The sequence below is a fragment of the Zea mays genome, chromosome 2 (assembly GCF_902167145.1).
Source record: "Zea mays cultivar B73 chromosome 2, Zm-B73-REFERENCE-NAM-5.0, whole genome shotgun sequence".
In the NCBI taxonomy this organism is placed as follows: domain Eukaryota; kingdom Viridiplantae; phylum Streptophyta; class Magnoliopsida; order Poales; family Poaceae; genus Zea; species Zea mays.
This window is the reverse complement of record NC_050097.1, coordinates 241,702,299-241,717,519: the sequence shown is the minus strand read 5'-3', so window position 1 is coordinate 241,717,519 and position 15,221 is coordinate 241,702,299. Positions and strand designations below refer to the sequence as shown.

General features: G+C 48.7%; 1 protein-coding gene and 1 pseudogene across 1 annotated transcript; one reads left to right on the top strand and one right to left on the bottom strand.

The window, feature by feature from the left end:
• The first annotated feature begins 8,624 nt into the window (after positions 1–8,624).
• On the top strand, positions 8,625–11,716 carry LOC100502174 (uncharacterized). The gene is made up of 8 exons (NM_001363209.1): positions 8,625–9,152; positions 9,258–9,777; positions 9,891–9,973; positions 10,096–10,104; positions 10,211–10,299; positions 10,407–10,480; positions 10,551–10,601; positions 10,678–11,716. Exons 1-8 carry the CDS (start codon positions 8,855–8,857, stop codon positions 11,363–11,365), a joined length of 1,812 nt encoding a protein of 603 aa, NP_001350138.1. The 5' UTR covers positions 8,625–8,854; the 3' UTR covers positions 11,366–11,716.
• A 286-nt stretch (positions 11,717–12,002) lies between these two features.
• LOC109944457 (probable xyloglucan glycosyltransferase 9) lies at positions 12,003–14,619 on the bottom strand (annotated as a pseudogene).
• Positions 14,620–15,221: the final 602 nt, after the last annotated feature.

Here is a 15,221-nt window from a genome sequence, read left to right as displayed (position 1 = left end):
AAAATAAGAGGCGGATCCAAAACTTACCTTGGTTTAGCATATTTACCACGCCTAGACATCTCTAGTTTAGAAGAATTGGAATGAGCACAGCAACAAGCCAGACGTAGGGTACTATTTATAGGCACGTACCTCGGCGCCATAGATCTTGGCGCCGAGGTAGGCGTCGTTGACCGGGCGCCTACCTCGGCGCCAAGATCTATGGCGCCGAGGTACGTGCCACGTAGATCCAGGTCACACCGCCGTCTGACGTATAAGCGCCAATAGTATTAGCGCCGGCACACACATGCTCGGCGCCAATGATGATGGCGCCGAGCATAGGGTCTATTTTTTGAAATGAAACTGACAGGGGCATAATTGTGGGAAAAAAACCCGAAAAAGGACCAAATTGCAAAAAAGTTGGTTGCCTATATGTATACGCGTGTGTAATGTATGGCAGGAACTGAATCGTGTTCAGTTCTGTGTCCGATCTTGGGCAAGTTTTCAATGTGTGTGGTCGCGTGACATGAGACATAAAGAGACCACCAAGAGGGAGAGAGTGTGTGAGAGAGAGAGGGGAGCAACATTTTCCAACAACTGTTTTGCAGTCACGTATAGTAGCTATCGAAGGCCTCTTTGGGTACACTTCTCCTTGGACACAGCATGAACGACCCACTCCAGACACTGCACTACGTACATACAGATACAGAACCCTAGCTAGCTACCGCCTTATTACCAGCTTGCTTCATGCATGTCGTCTTGGCAGGCCCTACACACGCACAGCCGAAAGAGCAGAGAGAGAGAGAGAGAGAGAGAGATGAATCTATCTTAGATTTTGTTTGGATCTTGTGCATCCATCCGTCCACTCGTGAGAAGGGACAATGAAAAGCACAGGGTTTCTGCACGCAGGAGCGCAGGCTGGATGCCACACTGCCACTGCCACCCATGCGAGCACGCACTACTGCTACTGTGATATTACAGAACAGAACCATGCATGCAGCCTATTGCTAGATCAGAGCTCATCTCAGAAGGCAGAAGCCGACCGACCCCGTATATACCCTCCTGCCTCACTGGTTTTAGATGTTTTCGGGGGCCTAGAACTATCGAGACCCATGCATTCTTAGACCACACTATGTTTTTTTGGTTGGTGATTCCTATGCTTTTTGTTTGTTTTGTGATATCAAACATGACAATTTAGTCACTCAACCACATGTCATTTTTCTCGGGCCCCACTTTCTAGTTTAGATTTTTGACATATGACGCTCTCGAACAGATCTCACATTTTTAGAATCATCCATGATCTATAGCTCACTGAATTATGTTGTTTTGGGGGTCTAGAATTAGCAAGTTTGGGATATTCCTAGACCATTATTAAGGCCACTAGCATGTACCTATAATGAGACAACATTTTTGTATCTAGCTAGTATCTACTTACAAATAACGAGTTCTCTAGATTTAGGTCCTGTTTGGTTCCATTAGTTCTAGACTAAAGTTTAGTCTAGGGACTAAATTTTAGTCCCTACCCTGTTTGGTTGTAGGGACTAAACAGATTCTAAATACATTAAATACAACACATAAAGACCAAAATGTTCCTTTTTTTGTTTGACACCAGTTTTCTAGCAAGGGTAATTGAAGTAAATGTTGCCCTTTAGTCCCTTTTAGCACTCATGTGAGGGACTAGAGACTAAAGCTAATTAGTCCCTACTTTAGTCCTTCCGTTTGGCAAAATAGAGACTAAACGGGACTAAAAACCAGGGACTAAAGATTAGTCCCTCTAACCAAACAGGGCCTTACTACACCCGTGAGGAGGTAAAATACGTAGGCTCATGAGTTTTTCTTGCTATTTTAGGTATGTGATTCCTATGTTTATGTTTATTTTTGGTATATCAAACATGGCCATCTATGCACTCAACCACATGTCGTTTTTGGTCCAATTTTTAGTGTAGATTGTTTACATCCTATGGTCTTAGACCGATTTTCACTTTTTTACCATTTTCGTGAGATATAGCTCACTAGTTTCAGTCGGGGGGCTTCAAACTATCGAGCCCCGGACATTCTTAGCTGACTATTAAAGCCTATAGGATGTATATAGGCCTAGGGCGAGTCGTGACTACGTCTCCCGCTCGAGACCTTGCAAAGGAGTTGGGCATCTTCCGGAGCATCGTCCGAGATGTCCTCGAACGAGTTGGAAATGCGTTGCTTGTCCGTTGTTGGCCTCGCCGAGCCGTGTCTGCGTCTCCCGCCCGAGGTTGGTTTCGAGCGAGTCGTGACTTTGTCTTCCGTTCGGGGTTGGTTTCGGGCAAGTCGTGACTGCATCTCCTGTTCGGAGTTGGCCTCGAGCGAGTAGAGGGGTGCGGACGCAATTGACGGGTGCGGACGCAATTGACGCGGGCAGGACATGGTGTGGACGCTAGCGCTTGACTCTTAATAGAGTAGTATATAGTAATTGAATCGAAGTCGTCTATCACAACCATACGTAGCAGAGAAGAAAATATCTATCGAGTATTGTTTGTTACAATGTTATCAAACAAAGGAGATAAGCATACAATTTTGATAGCTCCAAACGTGTGAAACTAAATTATACGTTTATGTACGTTTCAATACGTTGGAATTTCCAAATGTCGTATGGAACCGGCCGGCACTGTGTGTGTGAATGTGACTTAGCGCTAGCTAGTCAACTCATGCATCAGGTTGTGTGAACGACGACACTTGTGTGACGTAAAGGGGTTATGATTCAAACACGTAGTACTCTGAGGAGGGAATGCTGCAAAATGCGTTCCAAAAGCGAGACAGGGTGATGCTGATGCCTAATGCTAGGTCGCAAATATAAAGAGATGCATGCATGCTTGGGAATGACTATGCATGCTATATCCTTGTAGAGCCAAACCAGGAAAAAGAAAAGCTCCTGCCTGCCTAGCTTGAACATTATATTGTTCTAGGCAACTTGTTTTGAAATTTTAAATGGTTTCTTAAGTACGTACCCCCCACCCAAAAAAATGGCAGGGTATATGCTGCAGAGGTTAACACTGAAAAGTATACATAAACTAATTAATTGACCAGCACGCAGACCGATCAGGCGATCACATGCTAACTGCATATGCTTCACGACAGTCAGGTACGCACGGCACTTGGATCAATCATGATATATGAAGAACAGCTCGTCAGTTCTGCCTGATCATGCGATTAGACTAGACGTACTACTGCTTCATGTTTGTTTATATATTATTAGGAAAATCAGATAGCTAGTTTTGAACGAGAGCCAGACAATCTTTGATTAGGTCGTCATCTCTGGCGGCTGGCTTGGCCTGGTCAGCGACAATGATGGCTTAAATATTCCTAATTAACATGTATGATGAGTGCAATAGTTTATATGAGACGAAGCTGGGTTTGCATATGCATGCATTTAAAAAGATACGCTAGCTAGCTGCAGTGTTTGCCGTCCTGCAGATCAAGTCTCCAGCTGCTAATAAACCACTTTCTTCCTCCTTGTAGACATAATGAAAGTTCATTATTCAGCAGGACATGATGCACGCGCATGGCCTGGGTCAAAATGACTAGGCGCATGTTTATGATGAACATACAGTCTTAAGTTGTTGTATTTAGTATGTGTGGGTATATAATTATAATTATAATTGTAAACTATGGCTCTCAGCCAAAGTAACACCCTCCTAATGAAACAAGGTCCTGCCACTTAATTTGGCATATATTGAGAGGATCTGCATCATCTGCTTGTGCTGTGCATACGCATATGGCTTGTGCGGCCTACTTAGAAGCAGCAGCTTCTTTTCAATCGCATCATCTACTTAGAAGCTTATGTACGTGTAGTAATCCAGTCAGTTGTTTGCATTGATACTGCCTGCTTTTGCAAATGACCTGCATATGCATCCTGCATATGCATATATATCACTTGATGGTCCCTGTACATTAGAATATCTCGCCTGCATGTACGTACCCCTAGATTTTCAACTATTCTAAACTCCAGTCACATGATGTAATGTAAATGTGCCTTTAAGTACTCTGCCGAGTCTCTGTCCCTGTACATTAGAATATCTCGCCTGCATGTAGTGTTCAGCACTCGGTAAAGAGTCTCTGTGCCGAGAGCCTGACTTTACCGAGTGCGGCTCTCGGCAAAGCCTTCTTTGTCGAGTGCCCGACAAAAGTCACTCGGCAAAGACTCGGATTTCGGTAGTGAGTGTACACATTGATGGGGGCAGAGAGAGAGACCCAGCACGTATTGTCTCATCACATGCATGTGTGATGGCGCCGCGTGGGCCATGGCTATGCATATGCATGGCAAGGCAATCTAGCTACTACGTGACACAAAGGCGCGCATATTATTGCACCCAAGTCTTAAGAAAGCCAGACACACACATGCATGCATAGATATAGTCCTTTTCGCTAGGATTTTATTCTTTTGGTTTTGTTTTATTTCCGCCAATGCAATAATGTATGAAGCTATAGGACTTGTCTACGTACTCGCTTTTGTAGTTCACTATTGTCTTGTCCATATCCTGCTCTCTCTCTCTCTCTCTCTCTCTCTCTTCATAATATACATACATATATACATGTATGTCAGCTGTGCCATACCTTATTACAACGGCATGACATCATTATAACTTGTGACATTGAGAGAGAGAAGAAGAAGAAATATTGTAAATAAACCCTATTTAAGTCCAATGCCCATATATACAAATAGTAGTGTTGACTGTGCACAGCATAAATGCAAGGGGATAGATCAAAACTACAAAGTTTCTTTAAGCCTCCCCTGCACTGCACTGCATGCATCCCCTGCATGAAAGGGACTGGAGCATGGGAAAAAGAGTGGCATTCTTTTGGAGCTTGCTGCTGCTACCATCCCAATACTCAGAGGTATCTTGGTTGCTTTCCTTTTCAACGGTCATGCATTGGCCATATACTATCTGTGAGGTGGAGGTGGATGCATGCCAGGTTTGGGTTCAGACCAGCTGAATGTGATGTGTGTGTGTGTGTACATGTGCTGCTGCTGTTCATACTGGCCTCACTTGTCTCCAAAGACCACCAGGAGAGGAGAGAAGAGACCCCAATATATACAATGCAAGAGAGGAATGGAGGAAGAAAAGCGCATATATGCATGGGCTGTAGCTGCTGGCCATTTGCCATCATTACCTTAATCAAAGTTGAGTCATGGTATGGGGTGCATGGAGTGGATCCCTAGCTACTAGTTTCCTTTTCATTATTGCACCAATCTTGGATCGTTTGTGACATTCTTGGAGCACGTAGCAGGACTGGAGTACTGTGCTAGACTTGTTGTGGATGGCGATGTGGATCCTAAATACATCTGCTATATAAGCATGCTAACACATGGTCTAGCTAGGTTCTTATCTCTGAACTTTGCATCACCTCATGTGTGTCCAATAAATATAATGGTCCATATACTTGATCCTAAATAATACTGTGTTAATGGCAAAGCAAATAAGTAGTATGCCCTGAGCTCCTAAGTCCTAACCCTCTGAAACGCTTATTATTATTCTATTCTACCTAGCTAATAGACCTCCATATATGTAATCATGTGATGATAGAATGTCTGTCTTAGGATGTCCCCTCCCCGCCTGCATTTGCAATTACACACATGTAGCCATTGCTTAAATATTAAGCCTTGATAACCAGCTCAAGTTCATACTAATTAAAAAAAAAGTGAAAGTAGGAATTGTTAGGCCATCCTTGCATGCTCAACTCTCCCTTTTTTGACAAAACTGAAGAGGCAAATAAAACAACAAAATAGGCGCTTTCCACAGTAACACCAAGCTCTTTTGGGGGTGGGGAAAAGGAGCTTACCTCTCTCCATGCATGCATGCAACCCAAGAGCATCATACCATATGTATGCAGTGCAGCCAATGTTTCGTCAAAAAAAGATTGCAGCCATGCATTGCTCCTCTTGGTCTGGGGCTAGCTGGAGCTCTCTGATCTGCTCTCAGCTAGCCATGGCAAAAGTCCAAGGGAGCTACCTGTGCTTGTGGGGGCAGCTAGCTGAGGCCTGAGCCTCTGGCCACCACCCCTGCTGCCAGGAAGTAGCCAAGCATGCTTAAAGCGGATGGTGAAATGGTACTGGTACGGTGGTACCTCCCAATTAGAAACAGCCTTTCATCTCTGTCTCTGTCTCTCTCTCCTCCCCTGCATCATATCATTCATGGGAACATGCTATTGACCGACATCTACCTTTTTTTGTCTGCAGCTGTTGGCTACCCCAAATTCAAAAGAAAACAATCTATCTAGAATCTATCATGCATCTCCAAGCTACGCTAGCCAAACGTACTATAGGATGATGCTTGCATATGGTATCCAAGATACACCACTCTTCACATAACTCGATCTTACGATATATTTAATGATAGAAAAAAAACCCCTAGCTAGAGAGTCTCAATTTATCTCTCTGATCTCTTGTGTATCATGATCCTTTCAACGATGAACTTACTCATGAGTGGTAACCGTACGTGGCTAAGATTAGAAGAAGGCTAGCTAGATTAGACTTCCATTATTCCTTTCGAAACGTACACATGTGTATATATAATTATATTGCCAATCGAATTTCGAATCTTGAAGCAGCCGGAGGATACGACGACGTACGCTACAAACCAGGATTAATGCGTGTACCAAAACAGCGTACTTATCTTTGCAAGAGTGAGTAAGTGACAGTGCAACTGCAGTATGCATATCCGTCCGTTTGTATTGTTTCTGTACGTACGTGTAGAGACTATAAATGCTACGTGTAGAGACTATAAATGCGTGTACATGGAGTGTTGACAAAGACATATATGCAATTCTCTCGAAATAAAATAAAAAAAAGGATAGTAAAGGCTACATATACGTGTACCAAGATCTGACGCGTTCAATGTGTCTGTCAGGTATAGAAATGGGTTGTGGTTTGGTTTGGTTTGGTTTGGTTGTACGTACGTCGTTACTGTCTGATCATGAATATTGCCCCGCTGTATTATTTATACATACACCACACACACCATGTCTCTGTGTGTTACCTCTCTCTGTGTGCAGCTAGTGTAGCGTGTACATACATTCATGCATGACCTTCTTCTATGTATCTCCTTGCATTGCATGCGCTGTTGGCGTTGCCATCGCCATGAGAGATCGACGACATCAAGGAACAGTTGACTCTCGCGCACGCCAACACACACCATGTCATTGCCATTGCCTTCTCGATCTTCCTCTCTCCATGCAGTTAGATGTAGACATGTACCCTGCTCCTGGTATAGTAGTAGTAGCAGCAACAGCATGTAGAGAGCACGCGGCAGCTGCACAGGGCCTACGTAGTGATATATAATATATATGCAGTACCTGTACAAGCAAGTATAAATAAATCACACATGCATGGATTGCGTTTTCAGAAAAGAAAAGCCTCACAGTGACACAGTATGCATGCTTTGAATTGGATCCTCCTCAGCAGGCTCTCAGACCTCAACAGGCCAGCAGCAGATCGCTTGGGTACAGTACATTGCATTGCTGGTACTGAGGAGCTAGCTAGGCCCTGCACAGTTCCACAGCTGCTGTGAAGTGACCTGCTTGTGCAGTGAGTATTTGCCCTAGTACACACAGTGACACTGCTGCCTGCTGCAAGCAGCCACCAATATAATGGCCACAGAGGTGTGGTGTGGTGGATGCAAATGAGCATGTTACTTCCCTGTTTGCTTTTGTACTCCTTTCTGTTAAGTAATGTAATATGGTGCTGTACTAGACACTGATTGATGTATTGGTTTTTATACTAGCAGACAATATTGATATATATGTGGCTGCCTTTTTTTTACATGGACAAGCATATAAACACACACACACACACAAACACCCACCACCAGGAAATATAAGGTGTGTTCTGAATGTGGAAAAGCCAACCAAATTAGCAACTAGCCACATTGTTTGTGAGTTTATAGGGAACAACACTTGCACCACATATGTTTGTATTCAAAAAGAGAGCATATCCTGTAGACAAAGGACGCCGGTGCTCCCATGCGCAAAATGCATCCAAGTCATCTGTTATGTATCCAACGGTGTTAATGTGTTATGACATTTTTGCAAATAAGTCCTCCCACGCTCCCCACGTTAGTGTTGTTCATTAAAAAAAAAACCGGTACACCGTTGGATATTGGATGGATGGGCTGAATGCATTTTGCGCATGGGAGCACCGACGTCCTTTTCCTACAGGATATGCTCTTATTCAAAAATGCCTCTAAAATGGTATCGACGATTATTATTCCAATTAATGACCGGCGATATATATGTCGCGCGCAGGACGAATTAAGGGCCAGCAGATTGCATTTTATATTCCTGACTGATTCCTTGATGATCTTTACTTCTGCAAGAGGACAACACAAAACTGTAGACATATATATATATATATAGAGATTAGAGAGAGAGAGAGAGAATGTGTGTATGTGTAGGTACACAGATCCCTATGAGCTGAGGCATGTGTGAAGAGAATGTTATCTATCCATCCAAGTCCAACCATTTCTCACTCTCTCTTTTGGTAGGGTGATGCAGCATGTTGTGTGTGTAAATGTTGGAAGGAGAGGGAGCAAGTCTCATTCCTTTTGCTGCGCTGGACTCCCCCTTTAAAGCCACGCGCGCCCACACAAGCGCAAACACACTTGCCCACCTCCTCTCCTCTACTCTGCTTCACGCCTCGCCGGCCGATCTAGCTAGCTATCGCAGACCCCGCCGGCCCGGCCCTCATCGATCTCTCGTCGCGGCAATGGCCATCACACCGCGCGCTCCCCGATGATTGATCCACTCCGGTCGCCATTCCCGCCGCCATCATCAGCTCCTACTATATATTAGCCCGACGACCCCGTTCATCTTCCTCTTGTAGTTTTGTCCAGCGCGCTCCGCTGACGCAATGACCAACAACAACAACGGCGGCAATGACACGAACGCCGCGGCGAGCGGCTGGCTAGGCTTCTCGCTGTCTCCTCACATGGACGAGCACCAGCTCCAGCTCCAGCAGCAGCAGCAGCATGGCCTCTTCTTCCCTTCCGTCACTGCGGGCGCCGCCGCCTCGTACGGCCTCGGCGGCGGCTTGGCCACCAGCGCGTCGCCGTACTACACGCCGCAGCTGGCGTCCATGCCGCTCAAGTCCGACGGCTCCCTCTGCATCATGGAGGCGCTCCGGAGGAGCGATCAGCAAGACCACCACGGTACGTACGTACGTGCGCCACATCCATACTGAGCCGATGGCCTCGCGTCGACCGGCCCGCTGGTCGTTGTTGTTGATCGATCGGCGTCATTGTTGGTTCACTCAGGGCCCAAGCTCGAGGACTTCCTTGGCGCGGCGGCGGCGCAGTCGCAGGCCATGGCGCTGAGCCTGGACAACCCGGCGGCCGCCTCCAGCTTCTACTACTACTACTACGGAGGCGGAGGCGGCGGCGGGCCGGGGCACCACCACGGGTCGTTCCTGCAGCCGCCGTGCGTGGACCTGTACGGCGGGGCCTCGGCCGGGTCCCAGCTGGTGGCGGACGACGAGGCCGCCGCGACGGCGACGGCGATGGCGAGCTGGGTGGCGGCGCGCGCCGAGAACGGCGCACTGCTGGCCGCCGCCGGGCAGCCGCACCAGCACGCGCTGGCCCTGTCCATCAGCTCCGGGTCGTCGCCGTCGAGCTGCGTGACGGCGCACCCCAGCTCCGAGTACGGCGCGGCGGCGGCGGCGTCGATGGACGGCGGGCGCAAGCGCGGCGGCGCGGCGGGGCAGAAGCAGCCCGTGCACCACCGCAAGTCCATCGACACGTTCGGGCAGAGGACGTCGCAGTACCGCGGCGTGACGAGGTACGTACGTACACGCCGCCGTGTCGAGCTAGTTGACTGGTCCGTCCGCCCGTCCGTCCATGGAGCTGAAGCTGAAGTTGAAACTAAAACTAAAACTGAAAGTAATTAAGCAGGCATAGGTGGACGGGGAGGTATGAGGCGCACCTGTGGGACAACAGCTGCAAGAAGGAAGGCCAGAGCAGGAAGGGCCGGCAAGGTAACAACAAATTGATGAAATTTCAGCAAATTTATCTATCTATCTATCTATCTAAATCTAAATGGGTGTTTTTTTGGCTGTGGGGACGATGGCGGACTGCCTGTCTGTCTGTCACGCTGCAGTTTATCTCGGTAAGCACTCTTTGCTGCACATAAGCACATTGATGGTGAAAAAGTAAAAAAAAAACTGCGAGCTGAGCTGACTGCTGAGAGCGTGGTCGGTATTGTATATTTTTAGGCGGGTACGACATGGAGGAGAAGGCGGCGAGGGCCTACGACCTGGCGGCGCTCAAGTACTGGGGCCCTTCCACGCACATCAACTTCCCGGTAATAATTTTTTTTTTGCTTTTGTTTTACCGTGGTGCATCATGGTAAAAATCCTACCATTGCTGCGCTGATACTGTGCTGCGTGTGTGCCTGCAACCTGAATGAAGCTGGAGGACTACCAGGAGGAGCTGGAGGAGATGAAGAACATGACACGGCAGGAGTACGTGGCGCACCTCAGGAGGTACGTACGTACGTCGTTTCACTTCACCAAATGATCGGTCATGTTAATATGGTACGTACAAGTACGGCAGGAAGAGCAGCGGCTTCTCACGGGGCGCGTCCATGTACCGGGGAGTAACAAGGTGATCATTTTATTTCGAGCTCTCTCTGAAACCGCATCGCAACACAGCATGCATGTTGACGCCGCTGTGCATGCAGGCACCACCAGCACGGGCGGTGGCAGGCGCGCATCGGCCGCGTCTCGGGCAACAAGGACCTCTACCTCGGCACCTTCGGCACGCAGGAGGAGGCGGCGGAGGCGTACGACGTCGCGGCCATCAAGTTCCGCGGCCTCAACGCCGTCACCAACTTCGACCTCACGCGCTACGACGCCGACAGGATCATGGCCAGCAGCACGCTGCTGCCGCCCGACCTCGCGCGCCGCAGGAAGGACGACGACCCCGACTGCGGCGTCACGGCCGCGGCTGCTGCCCTGGTGCAGCAGGCTGCTGCTGCTGCTGCCGCCGCGGCGCCGCCGCCACCGCCGAGGGACGGAAGCCAGCACCAGCACCACCACGACGTGCTCTCCGGCGAGGCCTGCTTCTCCGTGCTGCACGACCTGGTGGCCACCGCCGCGGACGGCGGCCACCACCACAGCAACGCGGCGCAACACGTTCCCGTGTCCAGCGCGGCGTCGTCGCTGCTCACCAGCATCGGCAACGGCAACTACCGCGAGGGCAGCCCCGACCGCGGCCTGTCCATGCTCTTCTCCAAGCCGCCGCCTGCGCACGCCGCCAGCGCCAAGCCGGTCAGCCCGCTCGGCTCCTGGGCGTCCACGGCCGCGTCGGCCAGGGCCGCCGTCTCCATCGCGCACATGCCCGTGTTCGCCGCCTGGACCGACGCCTGACAGGCCGTATCAGTCGATCGATCCACACGATCGAGTCACATGTCCATCTCTCTCGGCCCGTTGTTGGACTTCTTCAGATCTCAGTTAGTTAATTTAAGGGATTAGGGTTCTTGGAAGGCAGCAAGTTAATTAGGTAATAGCTATGAGAGATATTGGTTAGTGATGCTAGTAGGCGATATGATGGAAGGGCGGGAGTGCGCAGCGCGGCCTCTGCTGTGTTTCCTCCTTCTCCGGCGTCGAGGACTGCCGACTGCGACGTGGCCGGAGAAGGAGGGGTTTTGTAAAATGAGGGCCGGAGATTGACGCGCGTCTCCTCCAAAATATATCCACAACTAATCCACTACTGATGCTAAGTTATAGCTTCTCACTCATTCCTTACTGCTGTCGTCTTCTTCCAATTCTCGTATCCCTTGTGGTGGAGCCGCAAGTTGCATATATAGGGAGCCATCATGTTTATCCGGACGCAAATTCATCAGTTTGTTTAAGCAATACATTTCTCTTTTTTCATTTGGGATAGTTACATAGTTAATAAAAAAACTAAAATAAAGCTAGAAGGATCATTGTTGTCCTAACTACATTTTTGCTTAGTTATATAGCTCTTCTCGCTAATTCACGTGCCGTCCGGTTTGTGGCCCTACTACATCCGGGCGGCGTCCGTCAGGAGCAGCAGCGCCGGCTCCTTCTTGTACATCCGATCGTACCTCCTCCTCCTCCTCCTCGCCGCCTCCGCCGTCCCAGCCTCCTCCTCCCGCCGCTTGGTGGGCGTTGTCCTCGCCGCTCGCTCTGACGGGCGGCCGGACTTCTCGGTGACCACCCACTCGTAGGCGCCGCGGAGCTGGAACAGGCCCAAGACCATGGCGTTGAACTTGGTCACGGACATATGGTGTTCTCGAACAGCAGGTACGGGACGACGAAAGGGAACGAGACGGGCGCCGGCAGCACGTTGAGGAGCGACATGAGCGCCGGCACGTAGCACACCACCCAGTCCGGGACGAACATGGTCAGCGGCAGCACGATGCAGAAGAGCGTGAAGGAGTAGAAGGGCAGGATGAGCTTGCGCAGCTGCAGGAAGAGGAGGAAGATTAGGGCTCTTTGGTTCTATACGCATGGTGCTAAAAATTAGGGGCCGACCTAGACAAAAATCTGAGTAGGGGCCTAATTTCGAAGGGGGCCTAAATGAAGGGTTAATTACAAATAAGCCTTTGTGGTTATAGTAAATAAGGTAAAACTTTCGCTAAATCAGCAAAATTGAGTGGGGCCTGTGCCCCCGGCCCACTGCTCTTAACGTCGGTCCGCCCATGCCAAAAATTACTACACAATTTTATGCCACACTTGTCTAAGGTGTCTAGGGTTAGGCGCTTAAATTCTGCGCCACAGTTTACTACACCTAAGACAATCTTACAACACTTTTATCAGTCATTAACGAGTCGGACCTATGTAGCAGGAGAAAAATCGTATCACAACTATATGTTTAATTCACATGACTAACTTAGTCAAACTTGTCTAACCTTAGAAGTGGCAAACCGTGGCAAATTAGTCAGCAAAACCAAACAGATCCTAGGTTCCACTTCTTCCACAGCGCCATCTGCATGCATGCAAACCACATACATTGGCAGTGGCAATGGAATAATCATAATAATCACACACACCCTCTATCAAATAAATAAACTAGATCTAATTCTATCTCAAATTGACCTCTTAGAGTAACCACGATTCAGGAGATGAATTGAAGATATCCAAACAGTCAGCTAAAAGTTAGCTACCAAAATTAATTGAAGACATCCAGACTAGTTTTAACAGATTAGCTAACAGTTAGCTAGCTATTAGCACAACTCGGTATCTAATGAAAATTAGCAATGTGATATGAAGATAAGAACAAGTCGATAGCTAATGAAAATTGACAGCAACAGGTCAAATCATATTTAAATTTTTTATTAGAACGATGCGCTGATGTGGAATAACAAAAGGAAACTTAAGTCTGCAGTAAAATAACAACAAGAAAGAAAGAAAAAAAGGCCAGTAGTGCAATCGGCCGGCCCTAGTCGCGGTCGCGGAGCGTGTCGCGGTCGCGGGCGGCTAAGGTCTGGAGCGCGCGCCTTGTGGCCTGCTCTAACCGTCCATGCGTCTCCCCTCGTTTATGGACGGGCCGGCGCAAAAAAAAAAAAAAAAAAAACACGCATGGGGAAATTGTCACTATGTGCTATATCACCGTCTCCTGTAGGTTGTGTGGGCCTTAGCTAAAGCGCGGGCTGGATGGGCCTTAGTTTCGGACGCTCAAGTTTGAAGTGCGTGCGCACGAGTTCTGTCTCGCCCATTGGGCCACTACCGGTGCGGCCGCTTGCAAGGAAGGTACCTTCCTTGTCACGTATGAATGATCAGTTTATAGAAGATTTGTTGTTTCTTTACGGGAGGAGGCCATGGCCATATATAGATCTCCTAAACAATATAGGAAACACACAGAATATATGGTACTGCTTATATGATCGATGCGACACTTTCTGTGTAAGGGATAAGTGCTAAGGGTATAGCACAAGAGATCAAGTGGTATGCATGCCCAGCCACGCTTATCGCCGCTGCAGCTTTACGGGGTTTTTGAATGCATTAGAAATAACAGTTAGCTGCTAAAATTAGTTGAGGACATCCAAACACTCTAGCTAATAGTTCAACTATTAACTACTTTTAGTAAAGTAGCTAATAGTCGTTGGCTAGCTATTTGTTAGCTAGCTAATTTTAGAGCATATCCAAGAGATTAGTTAAATGGCTCAGCAAGCCAAATTTTAGCTACTCAATAGCAAAATAACTCTCCAACAGACTAGCCATCTAACTTGCCAAGCTATCCGGCTCTTCAAATTGGCTCCCTCTCTAGCCAAATTTGGCTAGCCGCTGACAAGCCAAACTAAATAGAGAGTCTGTTGGAGTGAGATGCTACATATAGAATGTAATCTTTATGAAGACGTAAATAGAGTGTCACATAGAGAGTCGAAAATGGAGTATCTCTTACTAGTAATTTTTTAGCCAGCTAACTATCAGCTCTAGTGAATTCAAACATCCCTATAATCCGGCTGTGGCTTCTATAGTTTTTACACAGATTGTAGTCAAAACAGGTGTAGCAGCTGTGGGGTGCAGGGCAACCCATGTACATTGACAGTTGGAACTATGCTAGTAGCTGTAACGCTGCTGGAGTGATGGTGCAGTGGTAGTATTCCAGCCTGAATTATTTCCACAACGAGGAGCCTGCAGCTGTAAACACCCATGTTAATGTTATGAGAAAGATATTTCCTTATTATGAAAGCCGAACAGAAACGCGCCCAACCATGCTGCCACGTCACTCTTTTTTGTTTCCGCCGTTTGATCGTAGATCAGTGGCCAACGCCAAAGATATCCTACGGAGCTTCTGGAGATTTCACGCCGCTCCTCCCTCTCCATCGCCGCCCTCCCCCACCTCGTCCTCATCGCGCGTCATGCCTCCGGGCTCCGGCCCTCCGCGACCCTACTCCACCTCCCCTGGCCGGCTTTCGCTGCCGCTGGCAGACGCTCTCGCCGCCGCTGCAGACGCTTCACCACCACCGTCACACGATCGTCGCCGTCATCGCGCCGCCCGAGGTGCTCGAGGTCGCTGCAGCCACGACACGTCCAATCTGAGGGCTCCGGGGTTGGAGGAGATGGTCTCGACGACGCGACGGAGATCGAGGAGCCCGAGCAATGGCTCAGCGGCGGCGGACGGCGGCCGCCCGATGTGCTTGAGGTCGCCACGGCCGCGACGCGCCCAAGCCGAGGGCCCCGAGGCTAGAGGAGATGGCCTCGACGACGCGACGGAGATCGAGGAGCCAGAGGAACGGCTCAGCGGCGGCGGATG